The 26090-nt window shown below is 41.7% G+C and overlaps 1 protein-coding gene and 1 long non-coding RNA gene across 6 annotated transcripts in view; one reads left to right on the forward strand and one right to left on the reverse strand.

The window, feature by feature from the left end:
- The window catches only part of cblb (Cbl proto-oncogene B, E3 ubiquitin protein ligase), a 162977-nt gene that overhangs the window by 64779 nt on the left and 72108 nt on the right, over positions 1-26090 (forward strand). For all 5 annotated transcript variants that reach the window (XM_014412994.2, XM_014412993.3, XM_023154987.2 and 2 more), the window contains 2 exons: positions 18540-18740; positions 25590-25784. In XM_014412994.2, the coding sequence (XP_014268480.1) occupies positions 18540-18740; positions 25590-25784 (396 nt within the window). The remainder of the gene's footprint in view (positions 1-18539; positions 18741-25589; positions 25785-26090) is intronic.
- LOC143420763 (uncharacterized) lies at positions 1800-3150 on the reverse strand. The gene is made up of 4 exons (XR_013100486.1): positions 3000-3150; positions 2419-2663; positions 2182-2290; positions 1800-2062 (listed from the first exon to the last, which is right to left on the reverse strand). It is a non-coding gene; the product is annotated as an uncharacterized LOC143420763 (long non-coding RNA).

Here is a 26090-nt window from a genome sequence, read left to right on the forward strand (position 1 = left end):
GAAGCAGAGAGGAGGATGTCACTGTCATTGTTGCTGGCGCACAGCTCAAGTCACGTTTATTATTATATTTACAAAATACCACAGTTTCTTTTTTTTATTCTTTTGTTGTATTTTTTCGTTCCCTTAAAATATTGTCTGACATTAAAGTGGTCTGTGGTGCAAAAAGGTTGGGGACTCCTGCTGTACAGTACAGAATGCGTTTAGCTTGTCGAATTTACATAAATCTTCGATCGCTAGCAGTGTAACTCTGAAGTGCTATACTGTATGTTTGTAAGTTTTCTCCCAAACAAACACAACAATGCCGACGAAACGTTTTGCACCCTCAAATGCACCTTTAGGTTTCATTCCATAATCCTGGACTTATGTTTCTACGAAGGTTTGAACTCTAAGAGTGTTTAAACAAAAGAGAAAAGTGTGAAAATGTTCATGCCTGTCTGAGAAAAGTGTATAAAGCAAGTAGTGAGGGGTTTTACAGTCTTAACATCTATAATAATTGTAAAAAATAAAGTTGGCTACTTCATGGATTTCACCTACCGCAGGTTATTTTTTGAACGTAACACCAGCGATAAACGAGGGGCTGCTGTATTATTAATAGTAGTGTCTGGGACATCTAATTGATTAACATCAACATTGATTATTATGCACTATTATTTTTGCTCAAGGAGAGCAAAAAATATAAAACTCTCTCAGCTTGTTTGTTGCCAAAAATGGCCACTTTTTGTGTATGTTCACAAAATGCTATAAAATGTATATTTCTTAAAACATTTATCTACTTTTGCCGACGTGACTCTTTAAAATAGCACCAGTCCTTTTCATCAAAATCAAAATTGTATCTGAGCATCGGGGAAAAGGCTGTCTTGCAATTGTTGAGGTCACTAGTGTGTGCCCCATTTCTTCCGGGATCACTCTCTTTATAGGTTTTAGTGGACTCCTAGTACTGCGAAGTGGTTTCATGGTACAAAGGGATTGTATTCCAAGATCTGGGAGACTGTAGAAATGAGCAGTGATGCCCTTCCTACCATCTTTTCAGAAAAATAAGTGATCTGGAAGCTGTTAGGCTTACTTACAGCAGCAGCACTTTCTGCACCTGCATAAACTCCAGGACACATTTACTAACGGTGTTTGTTGCTGTATGTGCTGCAGCTTTGAATTTTTTAATAATATATATTTTGTTAATATTTTGGCTATGGTGTCTTGTTTTGAAATGTACAAGAGTAAAAGTGTTTTTAGCATGTGCTTCAAAGCTAAGTTTGACTGGGAAACTCAAAGCTCAATAGGCTGTATCAACAGAAATTCACTGCAGCCTATGTAATATTTCATGCGTCATAATTTATTCTACTCTATCTTGCAAATACATATTTGTGTGGCAATGTCATGCACAACACACACAACTATTAGATCCTTAAGATCAAACCCGTGTCATTCTTTTGGTCCACTGCAGTGCAGTAGTCAAAAAAAAGAATAAGTGAAGTGTCCACAGATGGCCAGGATAGAGCCCAGAGTGTTAATGTTTAAAATGTATAAAAATATTATTGATTGCAATTCTTTACTGTTAATATCAACAATAAGCTTTTTATTTTGAAATTACAAGTTTAAAAAAAAATGCTGTTACATTTACATTTAATGCTGTTACACTGTAATCCTTTATTATAAGTATGGACACAGAATAAAGTGAACAACATTTTGAAATAAGTTTAATTGGAATTTTGTACTACGCAAAAAACAAAACAAAAAAACAACAACATATTAAACAAACAAACAAACAAACACAGCCAGTGCCTTCATTTGTCCATTACATGTCAAACATAGCACTGACCCTTAGCCCCTGCTCATTGGCACATGCTTTCAAAAAGAGCTCCATGTCCTCTGCAAACTGAAAAACAAAGAGGAACAAGTCCCTTGCTCCAGTGTCTTCTTCCTCTGACATGTCTATTAAGACCCTCTGCTGGTCCCCTTGATTTAAGGACAGATATTTGGGCATTGTTACATGTCCACAGAAAAGTACCTTATTTTGGACAACCCACTGCACAGCAGGACGCAGATCTTCAACAACTGCTGGCTCCTGTGTCAGGCAAATGGGGATGAAAACATAGTTATTTCTCTGTTGCAGAACAGTTTTTTAACAGTTATTCAAATTTCACTAACCATATAATTACACTACTGGTTAAAGTGAATACTGACTTGACTGACTTCCTGGAACTTGCGCTTTTTCAGTCTGAAAATGGGCACGTGTTGTCCTTCAAGCACAGCTTTGGCTTCCTCTCTCCAGTGTGCAAATAGCTTGCCAGAGCTATGAAGAGTAAGGCCACAGTGAGGGCATGTCATTTTCATGGACTTTCCATCAGCTGCAGTTTTATTGAACACAGAGGGTAGAGCCAATGAATGTTCTAACAAAGACTCAGAAAATGGTTCAGATACCGAAGACAAAACCTTGGGGGGGAAACGGGGCTCCTCGAAGAGTACTGCCGGAGGAATACGGGTCTCCTCGGAGAGTTCAGCGGGGAGCAGTCCTGATAATGGTGGCTGACTTGGCATTGAAGAATGCTGACAAGACAATAAATGCCTTGCCATATCCCCACGCCGTATGATTGTAATCTTACAGACAGGGCAGTGAAAGTGTCCTGTTGTCCTACAAGGCAGCCTGCACCGGCATATCATTTTATCTGTAAGAGAAAAAAACAAACAAACAAACAGATGTAATTTAAATGTAGTTGTATAGAATGCAATCAATTTGTCTAACAATCAGATTGTACATGTTAACAAAAACATCCAAGCCAACCTCAATAATGAAAGCAAAATGGTATGGATCACAAAACTTATGTCAAGAAAAGTGGTGAAAAGTAAATAAAAATATATTTTATAAAAACACTATTTTTGTTGCAGATGAATGCACTGAACTGTACAATATCAACAGCAACTTTTAAGTCAACAAAGATACTGCAGAAGTGCTTAAAAAAGTGCATATTTATAACTATAAAGTATATTTAATACAAACATACCTTTGAAAGGCAAAGCATTTTTTTTATATGCACACTTAGATGCTCCTCAATCTTTGCCCTGACAGTAGGGCTGAAAGTGGGGCACAGAGGGCAGTGAAAGAGTCCTCTGCAACACGTGTTGCATTCCTGCAATTCTGACTTTAAGCCCGAATTCCAGATTGATGTGTGCATCTAAAACAGAGAGAGAAACAGATAAACACCATATATACATTTAAGTTAAGGATTTAGCAGAAATAACAATTTACAGTTGGCATGTAATAGATTTGGGAAGAAAATTCTTGAAAAAAAAAACCCACAAATATTTTACAAGACACTTTAATTTGTGAGACATGTTTCTATTGACATATAACAGTCAATTGAACAGGGGCTAACTAAAATCTGGGCAATAAAAAAGCTGTACAGAAAAGAATAACGAATAGAAGTATTGATAAATCTATAAATCTGTTTGTGACGAAATTTACAGTGTTGACGCTAACCAAAGGTGTCACAAGTACACACGTTCCTTACTACAGTTTAGATACCTGTGTTTAGAAAGCACTGACTCGACTTTTTAGTCAAGTCGAAGTAAGAAGTACAGGGTCTAAAATATAATTTATGTACAAAATTTTGAAGTAATCTTGCGTCCAAAGCACGCGTGCGGGGGACTGATTTACAAATGTACGGATTACAAAGTACAGATACGCGTGCTAAAATGTGAGAAGTAGAAGTATAAAGAAGTATACAGTAGGCACAAAAAAGTACAGCAGTAAAGATACCAGAAAATTCTACTTAAGTACAGTATTGAAGTATTCGTTATTTTGCATCTCTGACGCCAACAATAAATCATACTCTAATGCAAAATGTGGTTTTTGCTTCTTCTCGCCCACAGAAGCCGTTAATCCAGCTCTCTTACTTAAACCAGGCCCAGGAAAAATCATATTTGTGTGTTTCTCTGCCATGGAGCACGATGAAAAAACATTAAAATAAGGAGGAATGTGGTTGTAACGCAAAATAAGTGGCAACATGATCATTGTAAGAAAACTAGACGATTCCTAGAATTATAAAATCACTAACGGCAAATTTATTTAAGAAAGACTTAACCAACCTTTGTGATCAACTTGCAAGACTTCCACGGTATCCATGCGTGTTTACGGCTAGTGTGGAGGTCACGTGCTTCCGGCTACTGTGGAGGTCACGTGTTTCCGGTTAGTAGTGATGTGCGGATCGATCCTGAAATATCGATTCCTCCGATACCAATCATTTATGTTCTAGAATCGATTCTCACATTAAAATATCGATATTTTAGTAATTTAGGGTAAATTTGTAGTTTATCATTAAAATGAACGCAGTGGAAAGAAACTATAACATTCGGATTGTCTACTTTCAAAGGAACTACTTCCTCTTCCGCCTTTCATAGTCATGTGCGAAATACGGCTGTATAAATGTCTTGCAGCCCCCTGGCGTGCGCATTCACAACAATGGCTGAGCGTAACTGGAGTCATGTGTGAACGTATTTTACCTCCACAAACAGCTGAGATGTGGTTTGCGATACATGTGGCAAAAAAGTGAGGTCTTGTAGCCATACTTGCCAACCTTGAGACCTCAGAATTAGGGAGACATTCAAAAGGGCTGTTGGGGGGGGTGATAGATACATTTTACAGGGTTTATTTATCGGGTAAAATACGTTAAATGTCACTGTTATTATTGGCCGGCTCAGAAACAGCGGGGGTGTCCAAATTCAGAGGCTGCTTCTACCTGAGGACCCGGCCTTCGTGGTCTAAAGAAAGCCGGGTAGCACGTCACGAGCTCCCTCAGTGGAGTGAAACTGCCGTCTTCTCCTTGCTATCTAAAATATAACCGGGCGCTGACGTAAACTCTTCTGTTTGATCATTTTCTGTTTGATGTTTATTCAGCTGTGTGAAAACCCTGGAGGAACCCTCCCGAGGGATTAATAAAGTTACATTTAATTTAATGTAAACTTTAATCTCAGCCAAACCGATTTACTCACGAACAAATAAACCACTGAAAAAGTCAAACAATAACATTTTTAAGTTATCAAAGTGACTTATATATCATGTTTAACCCGAGTAGTGAAAGACCGCGGGGGTTTGAAAACGATGTGTAGGTCAGCTCAGATATTTGAAGTTTACACAGCTACATTCTCACCTGAAAATATGTTAAAAGGTTTTTTTGCGACCCAGAAAGAGAAATAGGAGTAATATTAAAACTAAGACGCTGCCGCCATTGTTGGAAACTGGAATTGGCTGGCCGCGCTATGAATTCTGCGATATGGTTTTTCAATTTTGTTGTCCGGGTGGAAAATTGGGAGAAATTCGGGACAATGGTGGCTCCGGGAGATTTCCGGGAGGGGCACTGAAATTCGTGATTCTCCCGGAAAAATCAGCAGGGTTGGCATGTATGGTTGTGGCAACATCACTAACCTTGTCAAACACCTCAGAGTAAATCACATCACAGAACATGACGAGCGTATGTTCAGGCGAACTGAAGTGGAGGAGAGGGACAGGTGCTGCTAGGGCGAGACAGACGTCTCCCACGGAGTACTTTAGTGCTGCAGGCAGGCAAGCTGTTCAAATAGCACACAACTTCAGTTTTTTTTTTTATTTCTATATGATGAATCCTGCGTTATTAAGTGATAAGAACAAGTAATCTGATGTCCTGTAATCATTATGACGCTATAATTTGAGATACAATAAATAAAATAAGTTTTTGTACAGAGTATCGGTATCGGATCAGTATCGTCGATATCACCCTGGATATTACTTGGTATCGGATCGGAAAGGAAATCAGTGGTATCGCACATCACTACCGGTTAGTGTGGAGGTCACGTGTATCCGGTTACTGTGGAGCTCCACAGTGGCTGCAGCCAGACCCTTCTCCTTCACTCCGCATGCGAGCCTTGTGCTTTGCGCTGGGCAGAGGGGGGAGGGGCGGTAGTTACACTCGCAGTAGCACAGGAACAGAGCGGGAGGGAGAAAGAGAGCCAGGGATTAGAAAGATTGCAGATGATAAAGGATTCAGAAAGTTTATTCGTGCAGGTCCATATGACAGAGAATGTTCCATGTTGTTTTTGTTTTCTTATTTTAATTTATACTTAATTGTGTTGTGGTTTGCAGTGTTTTGTGTTGTTTCATTTTAAATTTTTTTAAAAGGAAAAAGCTGAAAATTTAAATAGCTAAAAGTTGAACTGTGACTAGTTGGTTTTTGTATTATATGATTTATTTATTACATTTTATGTGGAGTGAATAAATAAAAGTATATTTACGGTGGCCCCTAGAGACAAAGCACGTACGAACGCTGAAGCACGTACAAACCCTGAAGCATGTACAAACTCCAAAACGTGTAAAAACTCCAAAACATGTAAAAACTCCAAAACGCGTAAAAACTCCAAAACACGTACAAAACACAACAGAAGTGCTCCAGAATGCTAGGCGCAGTGTTTAGCTTTTGTTACCTAGTGGCTACACAGCCAGCAAGTACCAACGACTTTTTTTTATTATTATTATTTGAATATGTATGAGTGCTTGTGTATAAATACACAAACCATACACATATGCTTTCAATTGTGTAATTTAACTGATCTAGGTAGCTCTGTTTTGGAAGTTCAGTTAACTCTAGGAATGTGTTTTGGAGTTTGTACGTGCTTTGTCTCCAGGGTCCACCACATATATTTATATATAAACATATATAAATAAAACCACTTTTTTTTTACATTAGTGATTCCTTTTGTGCATAATTTTATATTATGGTTAATAATAATGTAATTAAAGCAACAAAACAACCTGAAGAGCCGGTTCAGAGCCGAAGAGCCGGCTCTTTTTAGTGAGCCGAGCCGAAAGAGCCGGTTCTCTAAAAAGAGCCGGAAATCCCATCACTAATATTTACTAGAGAAACTTGAGTACACAAACCCGCTTCCTCCCCCTAGTGGGGTGATGGAGCTACTGCACCCCAGCAGTGGCAGCGCACCTTGTATGCTATTATTGCTTCTAAGAGCTATTGCAAGTGCCTGTATAGCTAAAACAAAAAGTAATGGACTCACTGGATCCCCCTGCTTGGTCCTTCTGTGAAGAGGAAAAGGTTCCGATGAGATACCGTGCCCAGGGGTCGGCAACCCTGGGCAAGGTTAGTTAGTAGAGTTGCCAACCGTGCCGTAAAAAACGGAATCGTCCCGTATTCAGAGAAAAAATCACGCATTTCGTATTGAGCTGAAAAGGAACACAGTTTGTCCCGTACTTCAGCTAGGATGAAAACAGACACAAAGCTGGAGTTATTCTGCATCTTTACGCTGTCAGCTGCCTTTTCTTCTCTCATTCAATCATGAAACTGATCAATGATCAGCTGATCGGTATTTGTGACGCAAGTCTCTCCTTTGTTTATCGCCGACTGTAGAATATATATATACTGGAAGTGCTGGGTATACTAGTCTGGCCTAAGTCTTCGGGCAGAAAGACTGCAGCAGTCCAGGAGTTTAGTTCACCGTCTTTAATGAAGCTTCACAGAAGAACTGGTTACAGCAGGGCTTGCCATGATAAATCCAACTGTGATACAGCCAGATATGCAATTATAATTGTGGCAGATGCAGTATAGGTGACTATAAGCATGGTTGTCTGGAAACAGAAACAGGTAATACTATAATTAGCAGGGTCAAAGATAAATAAGAAACAATCAGAACACATCATCTACTCTGACACAGCAATATTTTACAATGTCCACAGGGGGTCGCCGTGAGACCAGAAGTTGGCTAAATAGCACATATCTTCCTAGTTGCTAGTACTAAGGCAAGAATGTGGTAAGCTAACAACAGTTAAACTAAACAATAAACAACAGAAAAATCCTTTAACCGCAGGATGTAATCATTGGAGGAGATTCTGGCCACTGGTATTAACTTAGTGCAAATTAATTACATAATTAAATAAATCTACTAATGTGATATCAGTGTACCGGGGCATAACTTTAGCTTTAACATGCACAAACAACTATAACTCTTATCATACCAGTTAACCTGTCAAAAGTAATAACTTACAGTTTCATTAACGCACACAGAATCACACAAACTGCGTTAAAACTGCCATGCTCTGCCGCTGCCTTTCGCCTCTCACTCTCCCTCTGCGTGATGCGCACATGATCACTGATGCGCTCCTTTGGGTGCGCTTGATTCTTGCCTCTAGACATCCTGAGGCCGAGTCAGCAGGGAATTTGCACACCGACTTTGCGCCAGAAAGATGAAACCAGCGGATGTCGCGCTAAACAACAGCAGCGCGTTTAAGCTTGATGAGCTGCTGTTAGAATGTATTTAATATTAATTTCTAGTATCAGCTGATGCTTGCTGGAGCCACAGCTGTAAAAGCTGAAGGTCATGATATCGGTTTGGATATCTAGTGAGAGGGAAACATGAAGATGAATCATCAGAGCTGAACAGGTGATGGACAGGTTTACCTTTTAGGTGACATGAATAAGTTGAAGGAAAGTTATGAACTGTTTCTGAGAGACAAATAACACCAGGATCCTTTTCTAAGTAGCTGACAGCTGGTAACTGTGCAGGGGCGGCTCTAGCAAAGTTTTGCCAGGAGGCCAGGTAGGGCATTAACAGGGAAAGGGGGGCACAAAGAAATACTTTTCTTTCTTATTCTCATTTAAAATGTCTAGCTTTTATTAAATAATTATCTGAATCTTACAACCAAAGTTTTTATCTGATGTACAACGTATAGAAATCATACATATACCAACAAGACAGTGTACATCACTGTCATAACAGCGTTTGTTTTCATTCAAAGGCTTTATGGTTTTTCCTATAATACCTGGTGGGGTGGTCTCCAGTCAAAATGCCTGGGCCGATTTTTTGTCCCAGTCCAGCCCTGGGTACGACATGCAGTGAATTAATCTGGGAGGGTGCATTAAAAACAAATGGCCGGGCCAGCGGTGCACATCGCAAATTAGCTCACATAGACACATTAGTTGTGCCGCTTCTTAATGACGGTATCTTAGCTAACACCCCCAACTACCAGATTCAACTTGTAATTGGCTAAAAATCACTTAGCCTACTGGTGTGTGAAAAAGATAATCCCACTCAATCCGATCAAACGCCTTTTCGGCGTCAATCGATATTTCGGCTTCTGGGGATGGAGTATCAGCCTCAATATAGATGATATTAAACAATCGCCTCAGGTTAAAATAGGATTGTCTACCCTGGACAAACCCAATCTGGTCCCCTGAAGAATTTTCTCAAGTCGGAGTGCAATGGCTTTTGAGACCACTTTGCCATCACAGTTTGTTAAGCTGATTGGTATATAGGATGTGCAATCTCGGGGGTCCTTATTCTTCTTTAATAAGAGTGTAATAGATGCCTGCTGAAGCGTAGGCGGAAGAATGTTATTCTCTATTGCTTCCGTGCAAACCAAGAGAAGAAGAAGGGCAAGTTTGTCCATAAATTTCTTATAAAAATCAGTTGGAAACCCGTCCGGACCAGGGGCTTTTCCACTCTGAAGGGACATTATTGCATTTTTAATTTCTTTCAGTGTCAGACTTTGTTCCAATTGTTCTTTCGAGTCAGAGACAATTATAGGAATATTCAGATTAGAAAAAAAAGCGTCAAACTTATTTTGAGCTGGTGCTGAATCTGAGGAATATAATTTAGCATAAAACTCTCTAAAATAGTTGTTAATAGCTTGATGATCCTCAGTTGATGAGCCATCTGATAAGATAAGTTGTGAAATAACACGGGATGCTGCTTTTTGGTGGAGCTGGCTAGCTAATAATTTGGATGGTTTATCTCCCTCTTCGTACAATCTACTACGGGATTTTAAAATGAGCTTCTCTGCTTGGGCGGTAGTTAATAGATCAATTTCAGCTTGTAAGACCACTCTCCTCTTAATCAAATCAGGGGTCGGAGAACCAGATATGAGTCCGTCCAGGGTCTTGATTTCTGAGGATAATTCCTCAAACTTCTTATACTTCTTCTTCCTCATATAAGCAGAATGAGAGACAATCTGTCCCCTGAGATACGCTTTAAGCGTCTCCCAGAGGGTCGAAGCTGAGATGCCATCCGTCCTATTTACCTGTAGAAAAAAATCTATTTGTTCTGTAATGAACTTCAGATTAGAAAAAAAAGCGTCAAACTTATTTTGAGCTGGTGCTGAATCTGAGGAATATAATTTAGCATAAAACTCTCTAAAATAGTTGTTAATAGCTTGATGATCTGAATCAGCGAGTAGGAGTGGGTCCAGTTGCCATGTCCACTTTGTCCTCTGAGTCGGAAGAGTTACCTTAATACTAACCGAGGCATGATCAGAAATGACCATCATATTTACAGTCTGTAATAGCACTCAGTAAGTAGGGGTCAACCAGAAAAAAATCTATCCTAGAAAATGACTTGTGCACATTAGAGTAAAACGAATACTCCCTTTTAGTGGGATATTTAAATCTCCAAGGGTCTACAAGTTTATGTGCCTCTACGAATGACTGAATTGTTTGCACAGATTTAGACAGTCTTAGTAAAGATTGGGAAGAGCGATCCCAAACAGAATCCATTACCAGTTTGTAATCCCCAGACATAATCAAATGATAACTATCCAAATTGGGAATAGAGCTTAGCATCTTTTTATAAAAGTTCTCATCGTCAAAGTTTGGACCATAAATATTGACCAATACTAGGGAAAGTTGAGACAGCTCTCCCACAACCATCACATATCTGCCATTAGGGTCCAAGATAGTATCTGATACGATGAAAGGAATTTTTCTGTGGATGAGTATAGCCACTCCTCAGCCTTTACAATTAAATTGTGAATGAAACATTTGGCCCACCCATTCTTTGCGAATTTTAGACTGATCACAATTCCAGAGGTGGGTTTCCTGTAGGAAGGCAATACCAACCCCAAGATGTTGTAAATGAGAAATGACCCTTTTTCTCTTGATTGCCTGGTTCATACCCTTCACATTCCAACTTATAATTTTTACGTCAGCATTATCTGGGTCAGGGTCCAATCTACTCTTTGTCAGAACTATGTAATTCAAAAATATAGATGTTTGCCCAATTTAAACGATAAAAAAATCACAGTAGGTGCACACAGTGAATACAGAGCAAATGCCACACCAAAACAACACATAACACATAAACAGGCCTTAAAAAGGCTACCACCCCAAAAAAACTTGAAACTTTTGCAAACCTGCATTTGCATGCTGCCCGCAATAAAGGATACATGTTTGAACCATTAATGAACCTCTCCAACAGGGTATTAAACAAACTGTAACGCCCTTTCATAATTTGAAAAAGAGAAAAGAGAAAAGAAAAAAAGGGCAATAACATCAGTAATGAAGAAAAGGAAGGTGCTCATGAGTGGCATTATGTGTGGTGTGTATTTACACCATCAAATATAAAACGTTCATTGCCACTATGACCAATGATAATAGAACACAATGAGAGTAAAGAAATATTCAAAATATGACAGAGTAGCCATGTCTAATGATGCCACCTTCTGTGAAATGATTTTCAATGTTATTAACCCAATCGTTACCTTACCTCAGTCACCAGTCTCTGCAGGGTGCGAGGCGGGGCGTTCGTTATCAACAGTGATATTAATTATTAACGTAGGTCAGCGCCTCTGCAGGGTCGGTAAATCTCATGCATTTCCCGTTGTGTGTGAACTGCAGAGTGGCTGGGTAGAAGAGACCAAACTTGACCTTTGCACTGTGGAGCTTCCTTTTGGACTTGGAGAAGACTTTTGTCTTTTGTTGACTTCTGGGCTGTAGTCAGGAAATATGTGGAATCTTGATCCATTGAATAGGAGCGGGCCCTTCTGTCTGGCGAGGCGTAGGATCAGCTCTGTGGTTTGGAAGTGGTGGAGTCTGACAATGAACGGACGTGGCTCTAGCCACCGATGGCGGCCTCTCGAAGTTGTTCTCCCCAAGCACATCAAAGAGTAGTTTGGTGATGAATTTCGTTGGTCGTGGGCCCTCCGCCTTCTCTGGTATCCCCACAATGCGTATATTCTGCCGTCTGGTGTAGTTTTCCAAGTACACCACAAAATGTCCACAGAAGAAACAGAATCAATATTTAACACATACAAGGTCCAGTGTGTGTGCTGATGCATGCTAGGTAAAGTGAAAAGACTCCATGATACTGATAAAATGTCTGATAAAAAATCTATTTACTGCTCTAAGGCAAAAGACCTGTGATAATATGTCTACCTGCACTCATTTTGGTCACCTGCCTGCACACATACACCCCTGTCATCACAGTCATCTCTCAGTTCTTCCGCTCTTCACCTTGCTAAGAACACCACTACCCAGTTAGTGTATAAGCTGTCCGTGTAACGCTGATTGCAAGTTTTCTTTAAAAAGGGCCCTTCAGGTTCCCATTCCTCCGGTGGAATGTGTTCTCACGCCCTGAGGAAAAGAGAGACCCTTAGTGCCATATGCCAAGGAAAACGTCCATAATCCGGCGAGTTAACCTCTGTTTAGACAAAGCTCTGACTTGGGGCCCGTTCTTCGTACGTCGCTTACTACATCCAAGATCAAATGACACATCCAAGACCAAATCATCGCGCTAACGTTGAGCTCGCTAATCCGGTTCTCCGAACACACCTGCTGTTGACGATTAGTACAGCTGGATGAAGTAATGTGAGATCACTGGGTGTGGTAAATGGTAAATGGCCTGCATTTGTATAGCGCTTTACTCAGTCCCTAAGGACCCCAAAGCGCTTTACACTACATTCAGTCATTCACCCATTCACACACACATTCACACACTGGTGACGGCAAGCTACATTGTAGCCACAGCTGCCCTGGGGCGCACTGACAGAGGCGAGGCTGCCGGACACTGGCGCCACCGGGCCCTCTGACCACCACCAGTAGGCAAACACAGGGTTAGTATCTTGCCCAAGGATATTTGGCATGCAGCCAGGAGGCAGCCTGGGATCGAACCACCGACCTTCTGGTTAGTGACTGACCTGCTCTGCCACCTGAGCTACAGCCACCCCAAAAGGGGCTACGCATCGATAGTAGAAACATTGATCGGCAACCCTCTGATTGGTCGGCGAAAATGTCGAAGGAGCGCTCTCGGTATTTTCCGGCAGCAGAGCAAGAACTCTTGATTGAGGGATTTCAGGAGTTTCAGAGTTTAATCAGAACGCAAGGGAACACTGCAAAGGCTGCAAAAGCAAGGAGAGAGGGCTGGCAGGAAGTTGCTGACAAATCAAACTCGTAAGTAAGTTAATAATAACAATAATAATGGAGTGGATTGATATAGTGCTTTTCAAGGCACCCAAAGCGCTTTACAATGCCACTATTCATTCACTCTCACATTCACACACTGGTGGAGGCAGCTACAGTTGTAGCCACAGCTGCCCTGGGGCAGACTGACAGAAGCCAGGCTGCCATATCGCGCCATCGGCCCCTCTGGCCAACACCAGTAGGCGGTAGGGTAGATTTATTATATTACACTATATTATCCAATATTATATTACATTATATTATATTATGTTATATTATATCCCCTTTCACATTAGAGCCACAACAGGACCCACTAGAACATGGGAACAAGTAAAAGTGAAATATAAGAATATTCCACAGAATGGTAATATTTATCACTTATATTGCTTTTAGTCTCTTGGAAAGAGACCCTGAAATACTCTGTTTGTTTGTTCATAACAGCAACCAAGAAAAGGGCAGAGCAAAAAAAGACAGGTGGTGGTCCTGCACCCCCTCGTCAACAAGTTGGTTAAGTAAATAATACCCTCACGGGAATATCGATATCTCTCAATGAGCACACTGTCGCGCTGAGCTAAAGGATCCTGTCTGTCCCGCAATATACGCTGAATTCTGAGGACTCTCCTTATCAATCTTGCACCTTCCGCAATGGGTGGCTCGCGTAGACGGACAGGACATGGCTGCGACAGGTTTCCCAAATCCACCTTCACTTTTATAGCCGTGGTCTCCCATCTTGTTGACGCAACAACATTGTCATCCCCTATGTAGCCGGTGTATCAGAAAAACTCAGGAGAGTTTTCTCCAAGCATGACATCCCGGTGCATTTCAGACCCACCAACACGCTCAGACAAAAACTGGTTCACCCGAAAGACAAAACGCCAAAACACAGACTTAACAATGTGGTGTATGCTGTACAGTGCAGTGAGGAATGCCCAGACCTCTACATTGGAGAGACCAAACAGCCACTTCACAAGCGCATGGCACAACATAGAAGAGCCACCTCCACAGGACAAGACTCAGCAGTCCATCTGCATCTTAAGGATAAAGGACACTCTTTGAGGATGCCAATGTTCACATTTTGGACAGAGAGGACAGATGGTTTGAAAGAGGAGTGAAAGAAGCATCTATGTCCACTGTGAGCGACCATCTTTGAACAGAGGCGGGGTTTACGACACCAACTCTCTGCCATCTATAATCCAGTTTTGAGATCCCTTCCCAGACGCCTTAACGCCCACTCACATCCTGGGCCATCTGACCTCAGGAATTCGCATGATAAGGTGGGGCCAGGTTTCACAATGAACACACCCGAAACTCTGGCTGATTGGGACCCACACCCAGTTTCACACCTTGGCTCAGGCGATTAGAGGATCATCAGGGGGTCCTTTTGTCCCTCTGTGGGGGGTTACTCCCACTAGGTTTATATCTGGGACTCTCCACCATTTGACCTTAGAACTGAAGAAGCTTCTCGGATGAGAGGTGAAACGTCTTCAAGTAACTTAAAGAAGTCCAGACGCTTTTCTTTGCAAGCTCCTTTGACTACGATGACCTGGATGACTGAGAACCTTCACAGACGTCTCCCATCTTGATTACACGAAGTAATTTACAATTACTACTCTGAAATATGAATTACATCTGTAATAATCACATACATGTAATAGAATGATTAATAGTACATTTCCCTTTTTTAGGAAATGACCTTTATGTATCTGTGTGACATCAATAAAAGGATCAAGTGCTGCATTATCTTTAGTTACATTGATGTTATTTATTTATGGTGAAACAGTGGTGGAATATCGCTGTTGCTTTCGTATAAATGAAGCGGACATACCTGCGTGGCCGCGATCTAATCCTGTTTACATAAAGTAAACCTGCTCCCGAGCAGGTTTACGCTTACGGCTCTGTTGCTATGACAGCAAGTCCCGGATGAGCTTCGGGGAACCGAACGATCCAAGATCACGCGAAATCGTCAACAATCTAATCCAGCTAACTTACTTAGCGAGGTACGAAGAACGGGCCCCAGGTTAGCGAAGCAGACAAGCAACTGGACTTAGACAGAGAGAATCCAGCCTCCTTTTTTCCTCAAATGCGAAAAGAGAAAGGCAAGAGCTCACAAGCTCAAATTCTATATAGTGCTATAAGCCACAGGAATAATTTTAGGAAAACTCAGCATTCTGTCATTCACTGTGTGAGGCACGCAGGTTTGAAGAACCCAAAATGTAGACCAAACTCAAGTGGCAGCTTTATTGCTGGACTGCAAAAACTGTTCAGGAACTTAACTAACAGGCAGAACACAGTGGGGAATGAGGGCGATCGCGACAAGGGCAAACGAGGGAACAACTCACAGGAGGGAACACAGCTGAGCGTAATCTGTCTGTCAATCTAAAAGAGGTAGTACAAGAAACACATACAATTGGACACAGACAGATGAAACCCAGGGGAAGGAGGCAAGACAGTGAGGATGAGAGAGCAAGGGATGAGAGAGGGCGAAAGAACAAGGGACGAGAGGGACACAAGAACACATGTCTAGGGAAACAGGCAGACAAACATGAAGACAAGACTGACCTAACAGGGGTGGACACACAAAGGCAAGACCAAGGCTAACAGGACAGAGACGAGACCAGGACATGACAAGGGAACTAATAACTAACCAGACAACCTGAACTAGAAATACAGATAAGTCAACTAGGAAAAAAGTCACACAGAGAAAACAACAACGAATAAACAAGAGTCAAAGAAAAAAAAAAAACACAACGATCCAGATACCCTAACATATTTGGACGTAATACGACCCTAAGGCTGTCAGAAGAGAACTGTGTGTAAGAAGGATGCACAAAAAAATGCATGAAGCCTACCCACTCACTTTGCAGACCCTAAAGTGAGAAGCAGTACTCAAGTCAAGTCGAGTGGCTTTATTGTCATTTCAACCATGTGCAGTGGTACAGTACACAGTGAAACCAGACAACGTTCCCCCAAGACCATGGTGCTACATATGACATATACAGACAATCAACACAGAACTATATAAATTGCAAGTGTGCAAAAATTGCCAAAAACCAAACAAAAAAACAGTGCAACACCAGACAGAACAGAATAATGCAGACACAAGACAGTGCAGACACAACAGTGCAATAGAAAAGTGCAACAATGACAGTGGGTTGTGCAAAAGACTGAGCATTGTACAAAAGGTAGCTTGATGTATGAAGGTGTGCGTGTGTGTGTTTGTGTATATGAGATTGTGCAGTTAAATGCTTGAGGTAGTGACATGTATTAAGGTCCAGTTACTGAGTGTTCAGGAGTCTGATGGCTTGGAGGAAGAAACTGTTTCACAGTCTGGCAGTGAGGGCCCGAATGCTCTGGTACCTCTTGCCAGAAGGCAGCAGTGTGAAGAGTGTGTGTGAGGGGTTTGTGGGTTCCTCTGCAGCTTTGCGGATGCAGTGGGTGCGATACGTGTTTGTAATGGAGGGAAGAAAGGCTCCAGTGATCTTCTCAGCTGTTCTCACTAGCCAATGTAGGATATTGCAATCCAATACGGTGCAGCTACCATACCAGATAGTGATGCAGCTGCTCAGGATGCTCTCAATAGTCCCTCTGTAAAAGGTGAGAATGGGTGATGGGAGATGGGCTTTTCTCAGCTTCCGCAGGAAGTAAAGATGCTGTTGGGCCTTCTTAACTATGAAGCTGGTGTTGAGGGACCAGGAGAGGTTTTCCACCAGGTGACCACCAAGGAATTTTGTGCTCTTGACGACCTCCACAGAGGATCCATTGATGTTAAGTGCACAGTGATCTCTCTGTGCTCCCATGAAGTTGATATTCAACTCTTTTGTTTTGTCCACATTCAGAGACAGGTTGTTGACTCTACACCAGTACAGCGTACTTAAGGTACACCTTAAGTCACCTCATCATATCCAATATCAAAAGCAGATATAGTTGCCAAATAAACCTTAGTTGTAGAAAAAGAAAGAACTTTATCCAGGAATGTTAAAACACCCACAATAGATTAGAGTCACAAAGGGAGTGTGTGCCCGCATGTCTCCATCAATAAGACATGCTGGTCCTTCCAAACTAAAAATTGACGAGAGCTCACATGCAAGATGTGGTTATCATCAGCTTCTCTAGGGATGTTGGGGTGGACACAGGGAGCTATTTGTTTAAGTCTTGCAGTTTTTCCCTTTTTTTTTTATCTACTCCTTCTCTTTACTATCCCTGTCACCTTCAGCAGTGTATAACCACAGAGATAATAATAAGAATAATAAAAGAAAACAAGTAAATAAATAAAAGAAAAAGATTAACGTTGAATAAAATAAGTGTTGAACATTTCACCAAGTTTCAAAGTAAATATATTTTTGAAGGCAGTATTGACGTGACATTCTCACCAAATGTCAGTAGCAACCCATCCAACCTACAGATGCAAAGAAATCAAACCATAGATGTCCATGAAAAAAGTTATGTGTAATAGAGAAATTATACACGGAAGAAGTATTGAACACATAAAGAAAGGGAGGTGTAAAAGGCATGGAAAGCAGTGACACCAGCTGAAATCTATCAGTAATTTCCAAGCAATCCTGCCACTTAATTCAAATTAAAATGAGCTGGTTCAGTTCCAGCTGGTGGCCTATTAAGGTCTGTCATTACCAAGGTGTCACACAACAAACATCTCATGACTGGTAAAACCAGTGAGTTCTCTCAACACCTTTGTAACCTTATTGTTGCAAAACAAACTGATAGCACTGGTTGCAGAACTGATCACTCATTTACCATAAACTGGCCACAAGTAGGTGCTCCCTGAAAGACAGAGGAGTGAAAAGAATTATTAGAAGAGTTGTCCAAGAGCTAAGGATGATAAAAATCTGCAGGTTTATTTATTCAAAGAAAACAATAAGTAATGTATGCAACCGGCCTGCATTTTTTTTTCTGTGATAATGGTAATAGTGATATAGTAGTGTGGTAATAAGCCCACAGACAATAATCATTTGACTCAGAATTCTCCCAGTGTGCTACTGAAATGTTGACTTATGAATGAAACAATCACTCAAAAATAAAGTTTAAATGTGTGTCATAAAGGTAAAGCTTTTAATTAACGGACATCAGTTCCCACAAGTCCACAGTCACGTTCCCAACTATATGGCTACCAAAAGCATAGCTTTGTTCTGTCTTTGTCAGATAGATGCTCGAAATACTGCTATTTTTTTATGTTTTTGACAGGGTCTTTTACAATGAATGCACAATAATTTCATGATGTTACTGAAACAACATGTGGCATTTAGTTATATTTTTTGGTTAAAATGTCACCACCTGTGTTTTTGTATGTTTGTGTATGACTAGCCTGTTATATCTATTCAGGAATCAGATGGCCAAGGATGCCCTTTCTGTCGCTGTGAGATCAAAGGCACAGAGCCCATTATTGTGGATCCCTTTGACCCACGAAATGAGGGCTCCAAGTGCTTCTTCCTGGACCAACACAGCTCCCCCTTGCTGGACCTGGATGATGAGGAAGACCGAGAAGACTGTCTTGTCATGAATGGACTGGCCAACATCAGGAAGGTAATCTACACAGGATCAAAAGTATTAATACAGACTTAAATACACTGCTCAAGAAATTATATACAGTTATATATTATATGTCTAAGGAACTTGGAAAGAAAAATGTCTGGACTTCTTTAAGTTGCTTGAAGATATTTCATCTGAGAAGCGTCTTCAGTTCTTAGATGGTGGAGAGTCTCAGAATTAAGGCCTGTGGGAGTGACGCCCAAGAGCGACATGGACATAGAGCCCCTATTGATCCATATGCTATTTGGTCCATTTGACCGTGTCCCTTGGTGTGCTGTTTGAGGTGCTGCGGGAGTATGGGGTGTCCCTATACAACTGTAGCAAGAGCTTGGTCCACATAGTCGGACTCATTCCCGAATGGGTGTTGGGCTCCGCCAGGGCTGCCCTTTGTCACCGATTCTGTTCATAATTTTTATGGACATAATTTTTAGGCGCAGCCAAGTGGCAGAAGGCTTTCACTTAGGTGGTGTCAGAATCTCATCTCTGCTTTTTGCGGATGATGTGGTTCTGTTGACTTCATCTGGTGCTGGCCTCCAGCTCGCAATGGAATGCTTCGCAGCCGAATCTGAAGCGGCGGGAATGAGGATCAGCACCTCCAAATCTAAAGCCATGGTTCTCAGCCGGAAAAGGGTGGAGTTTTCAAGGTATCTACATTGAGGCTGTGGATAGCTAGAGGTATTTTGGTGTTTATTTGAACAATAAACTGGACTGGACTCATAATACAGAAAAGGGTATTAGGTATTAGGATTCTCTCTAATTTACACAGGGTCAAAAGTATAGAATAGGATAGAAGACTAGAATAATCCTTTAATTGTCCTACAAGGGGAAATGTGGTTGTATCAGCAGCAAAAACACACATATACAAACAGAACAGGACACAGAACAGAAACACAGTTTTTACATATTTACATCATGGACAATAGTTACCAAAGCAGAGTACTGTACAGTTATTAAAATTAAAGTATAGATAAGTGGCAAACCCAGGTTGTAGTGTGCAAACAGTGCAGGATACTGAAAGATGTTTAAATGCTTATTGGGCGACTGTGGCTCAGGGGGTTGGGAATCGCATCTGTAACCGGAAGGTCGCTGGTTCGATCCCTGGGCTCTCTGTCCTGGTCGTTGTGTCCTTGGGCAAGACACTTTACCCTACTTGCCTACTGGTGTTGGCCAGAGGGGCTGATGGCGCGATATGGCAGCCTCGCTTCTGCAGCTGTGGCTACAACTGTAGCTTGCCTCCACCAGTGAGTGAATGAATAGTGGTATTGTAAAGCGCTTTGGGTGCCTTGAAAAGCGCTATATAAATCCAATCCATTATTATTATTATTATTAAATAGTTAAGAATATTTAGAATAATTAGAAAAGTGTAGATTGCGTATTGTACCTGTGCATTAAAAAGTAGACATGTAACTTGTGTATATATAAACTGAGAAAAGTAATGTGCAATGTAAATGTAACACAGTAAGGGGAATTGTTGAAAAGAATATATCAATGGACCAATAGGCTCGACTATAGGAGCACAGGGGTGTGTTCAAATGAGACACAGACACAAGAATGTAACTCAAAAGAACCGGCCAACTTTAGTGACATAAACCATAAGGTTGACAAGCACAGGTTAAAGACACTTTACAATGGTAGAAAGGAAACTTACAAAAATTAAAAGAAAAGTAAAACACAAACTACTAAAGCAATGACTTGGCCAAGTGTTATTTTTGGTTTTCAATGTTCGGGTTTCAATGCTCGGGTGCACCCTAGTAACCTGACTCCTTAACTCTTATAGAACAGATTGCACAAATCCAATGTACATTCAAATGAAAATCTCACACTCTTTTCACATGTGGAGAATGTTCTACACAACAGCTCATTATTTAAAGTCCCAAATAAAAAATGTCCAAGGGGTAAAGTCCAAAAAATTCCCAGGGTGTGAAAGAAAATAGGGATGAGAGAATGTCAGTCAGTGGTCTTATGTATAACCAGCTGTGCGTGAAAGTGTGAGTGATACAGTCCTACCACACCGCAAGGTGCAGCAGATCATCAAGTGGAAAAGAAGCGAATCTCAGTCTCTCTAAGTCCAGGTGGGAAGGCTCGCCATCTATTTCACCGGAGGAATCCACCTCAGGAACAATTCAGCATACAAAAAAAACCTGACCTGTCAACGGACAGGGTCAGAAGAGCAATTCAAATATTAATTATGCTGTTCTAGCTATAATTCACAACTTAGGATTTTGTTTAAATCACATTCAACATAAATTTGCAATAAAAATACTCAAATTTGCAAAAATAAAACATTTCTCTTACACAAACTATGCATTAAACCAAGTAAAGTCAGTGCATATGCATATATGTCGCATATGCGACAATTATTAATCAAACAATTGAGATTAATTCAGTTTCTCAACAATAAAATGTGAAACAGACGTGAACTAACTGAGACATACAACATGTGCTCACCGATCTCAGCGCATCACGGCCGAAGACAATGGCATAGTGTCTCTCGGTCGGAAAATGCAGGGCTCTAAATAACGTAACAGGACATGTTTTCTCTTTAATAACCGTAATACGACATGAAGGAAAAATAAACATAAGTTGCGCTTCAAGTGTTACCTTACTTCTGGAAGCAGATTGAGATGAACTTCCAGGCAGTTGATAGCAACCAGAGCTAACAAAGGCTAACAGTTTAGCTCCACGCGGTACTTTCTAAAGTCACCAGAAAAATGCAGCATTTGCCTATTTACTCACTGTGGCTACTTTTAACATGAAAGGTAGCTGATAACCAGTGAACTTATGTGCAACACAGTTGGTTGCAACTTATATCTAATACTTTTTTCCAGCTCAAAAGCTTCAGTCTCTCTTTTCTCCTGCCAGCGCGCGACTACCTCCACACATAGCAGCAAACACAGAGCACGTAGGTGGGACATACAGCGGCAGACTGCTCTCCCATTGGTCAAAACATGTGCATTTCGATTGGTTGGGCAGGCTGTCCATCTCTCCTCATATCAGTCCTTAAAGTGGTACCCTCATTGTATGTGGGTTACACCCTCCCCTCTTGATGGTATGCCCGTCCCTGGGCATCTGCAGGGTGGCAGTCTTGGTTGTCTCCCAAACATCAATTCATAGGGGGAAAATCCAGTCACGTCACTCTTCGTACAATTATATGTGGGTTACATAAACATTAGGGGTCCAACGATACACAAAATTCACGGTTCGGTTCGGTTCGATACTTTGGTGTCACGGTTCGATATTTTTTCGATACAAAAAAAAATGTTCATGCCTTTTTAATTTGTAACTTATTAAAATCATAAATATATATTTTAACTCAAAAGTACAGTTTTTAAATTTAATGTTGCTGAAACAACAAAGTAATTAAAAAAATAAATCTATCTGATGGAGAAATCCCTCATCTTTGGAAAAGAGAGTTTATTACAGAGAAATGGCTCTTTCCAAAATAAAAGCTATACTATACGCTTCTTCTGGGCTATATTCTCAGCAGCATATTAAACATATCAGGTCCCCATAAGGAGAATCATGTGCTAACGGCTGTCTAAATGACTCGGATAAAGTTTGTAGCATGCTGCTTGTTGTTTTTGTCTGCTTCCACTTGTCTTTGCACTAGGATGATGTCGGCGTAAATGTGCAGTCACATTCATTGTGTTCCCACTAGTGCTGTCAGCGTTAATCTGAAATGACGTTAACGCCACAACACGCAAGTCTCCGTTAACGAGCTACCGCGGATCACCCCGTGCGTGGGGCTGGACGGCCAACACGTTAACGAGCTAACTGCGCTAACGCACTAGTTCCCTCCAATGTAATTGAGCATTACGTGGCACATCCAACATAGTGTTTTACTTTTGTCCATGACGCGCTTACCTTCAGGGTCATACGTCACATGAAAACCAAAATAGTTCCAAACGCCACATCTGAATGAGGGTGGGGGAGGTTCAATTTGCCATGTTGCAAGGAGAGCTTAACTTCTGTCTTGCTAGCTTGCCCTGCGCTCAGTGAATCTGCGTTCGACTACTCCGCCTAGGCTGCACTGTCGAGCGCAGATCCACTGAGCGCTCAACACAGACAGCATCGTCAGAAGGAAAGTTGATAAAATAAATTAAAAATTTTGTATTGTTCGATACATATGCGTACCGAACCGAAAGCATTGTATCGAACGGTTCAATATCGATACGAGTATCGTTGCACCCCTAGTAAACATCTATGTTTGTTGGGAGCAGTTTTGATTGTACAGTCTGACAGCTGCAGGGAGGAAGGACCTGCAGAAACGCTCCTTCATGCATCTAGGATGCAACAGTCTGTCACTGATGGAGCTCTGCAGTTCAGCAACATTTACATGCATGGGGTGGGAGACTTTGTCCATCAGAGAAGTTATTTTGGCAAGAGTCCTTCTGTCTCCCACCACCTGCACTGGATCCAGGGTGCATCCCAGAGCTGTCCTTCCTGATAAGTTTATCCAACCTCTTCCTCTTAGCTGTCGATAAACTGCTGCTCCAACATACAACACGGTAAAAAATGATGGATCCCACCACAGAGTCATAGAATGTCTTTAGAAGCACTCCCTAGACTCCAAATGACCTCAGCCGCTTCAGTAGGTAGAGTCTGCTCTGACCCTCCCTGTAAAGAGCATTAGTGTTGTGGCTCCAGTCCAGTTTATTATTCAGGTGAACACCCCGGTACCTATAAGAGTCCATTATCTCAATGTCCACTCCCTGGATGTTCACCTGTGTCAGTGTGGTGGGTCTGTCTCCCCGGAAGTCCACCACTAACTCCTTGGTTTTCCCAGTGTTGATCAGCAGGTGGTTCTGCTGACACCAGTCCACAAGTCCAGAGTCCACTGTCTGTACTCTGAGGCTACGTCCACACTAATGCGTTTACTTTTGAAAACGCATGGTTTTCTCTCTGTTTTGGCCTCCTGTCTACACTGAGACTGTGTTTTCCCCGAAGGAAAACGCATCATATTGAAAACGCTCTCAAAAACAAATACATTTAAAGACGGTGCTTTCACATCGCAGTGTGGACAGTGAAAACGGAGACTTTTGAAAATGATGACACATGTTAGTTTTATGATGCAGTCATGTGACCAATTAAACAAAGATAGCGGAGGGCATTATACAGCAGTTGTTTTGTTTGCTCTCAATTTTGACAGCCCTATTAAAGATTAATAATGGATTGGATTTATATAGCGCTTTTCAAGGCACCCAAAGCGCTTTACAATGCCACTATTCATTCACTCTCACATTCACACACTGGTGGAGGCAAGCTACGGTTGTAGCCACAGCTGCCCTGGGGCAGACTGACAGAAGCGAGGCTGCCATATCGCGCCATCGGCCCCTCTGGCCAACACCAGTAGGGTAAAGTGTCTTGCCCAAGGACACAACGACCAGGACAGAGAGCCCCGGGATCGAACCGGCGACCTTCCGGTTACAGATACGCTTCCCAACCCCCTGAGCCACGGTCGCCCATGTACAAAATATCAGTTTGTACATGCTTCAGATAGCTTTTCTTCAAATTCTTTAATTCTCACTCGCTTTTGCAACTTTGTAATTTTGTGTTACTCGTAGCAACAACTCCACCTCATTGTTAGTCCATTTAAAAAACCTGGTGCTTTTCCTCGACAGTTTGCCGTGACGTTTCAAAGAGCCGGAAAGTAAATAAAGGGCAGACAGAAATGAGGCAGGCCGAATCTTAGTGTTTCACGCACGTGCAATGCTTGAACGTAAGCGTTTTCGGCCGTTTCAATGTGGACGCACATCTCTGTGAAAACGACTGAAAGTGTGGACGCAGAGCGTTTTCAGACCTTTTCACCTTTTCAAATCTATTCAGGATGTGTGGACGTAGCCTGAGTCATCCTCACCTGTGATGAGGCCGACTATGGCAGAGTCGTCAGACAACTTCTGTAGGTGGCAGCGTGGGGAGTTGATGTAGAAGTCTGCAGTGTAGAGGGTGAAGAGGAATGGTGCCAGCATAGTTCCCTGTGGGGCCCCCGTACTGCAGACCAGCATATCAGAGACACAGCCCTGTGCCCTCACATATCGTGGGCGTCCTGTGAGGTAGTCCAGTATCCACTGGGACACGTGGTGGTCCACTCCTGATAGCTCCAGCTTGTCCCTCAGAAGTCGTGGCTGAATGGTGTTAAAAGCACTGGAGAAATCAAAGAACAGGGTAGCTGGGGACCAGGAGAAGATGAGCAGTGACTGGCTGTCATTGTTGACCAGCCAAGCTAAAAGCATTGTGGTTCATGGTTAAAAAAACTGCTGATGGTTTGACACCATCTGATGACATCTTCTTATGGTTGTTAGTCATAACCATTGACTACAATTGGTAGTAACGCTAAGACGGAGACTTATAAAATTTACAGAAGTTAGGATGGTGGAGCCATTTGAGCCATTTCTAAACAACTGCAGATTCCAAGGCTTACTTCCACAGTCCAAAAAAGAGCATTGGCCAAGCATGTGTGAACATGAGTGTTAATGTTTATCTGTCTCTATGTGTTAACCCTGTGACAGACTGGCAGTCTGTCCAGGTTGTACTCTGCCTTTTGCCCCATGACAGCTGATGATAGATAGTACAGTACTATTGAAAATTGAATACTGAGCTCTAGGTTATATCTAACCTTCTCATTATGTTGGCTATGATACATCACTTCTGGAGCAGTGGCGAGAGCATAATCTCGGGTAATCAAAACGGGAAATAACATTTTACCACATTTTAAAGTGGTGTAGATTTGCTTCCATCTATCCCCTATAAAGAATGTGGATTCTAGCAGTCTCTAATCAGGATAGAACTGGTAATAAACGACTAAGATTTTTTTTTTTAAAGTTTATTTACCTTTTCCCTTAGCAATGTGGCGAGCATCAGAAATCGCCAATGGTGTCGCCCAGTTCTTCACCTGTCAGCCAACACAGAAAAGCCCATGGGGGAAACTCCAGCCAATGTGTCCAGCACCTCAGCCTCCCACCTGTCCCACCACGACGTGACCTTATCAACAAAGGTGCCATTCGCTCCCCATCTGCCAGTCCCATCTGCTCCCCCAAGGTCAGTCACAGTTCAGCACACTGCCACTATGAAACCCCTCATATGTTCACCTGGCACACAAGTGTTTAAGTTTATTTACACAGTTTCGACAATGTTTACTGACCAGCAGAGAATTTACATGACAATCCACAAATTACTCCAAGTGCCCCAAATGCTGCTAATTAAATCCACTTGATTCACTCACTGGTCATGATTATCAACTGTTACCATCTCTATAAAAGTAGCAGTCTTGAGTATTAAGGTACGTGTTATCACAATGCTATGGAGACCCAGAGTTTACTGACAGTACTATTTGAAAAAAAAAAC

This window comes from Maylandia zebra, linkage group LG10 (assembly GCF_041146795.1).
Source record: "Maylandia zebra isolate NMK-2024a linkage group LG10, Mzebra_GT3a, whole genome shotgun sequence".
In the NCBI taxonomy this organism is placed as follows: Eukaryota; Metazoa; Chordata; class Actinopteri; order Cichliformes; family Cichlidae; genus Maylandia; species Maylandia zebra.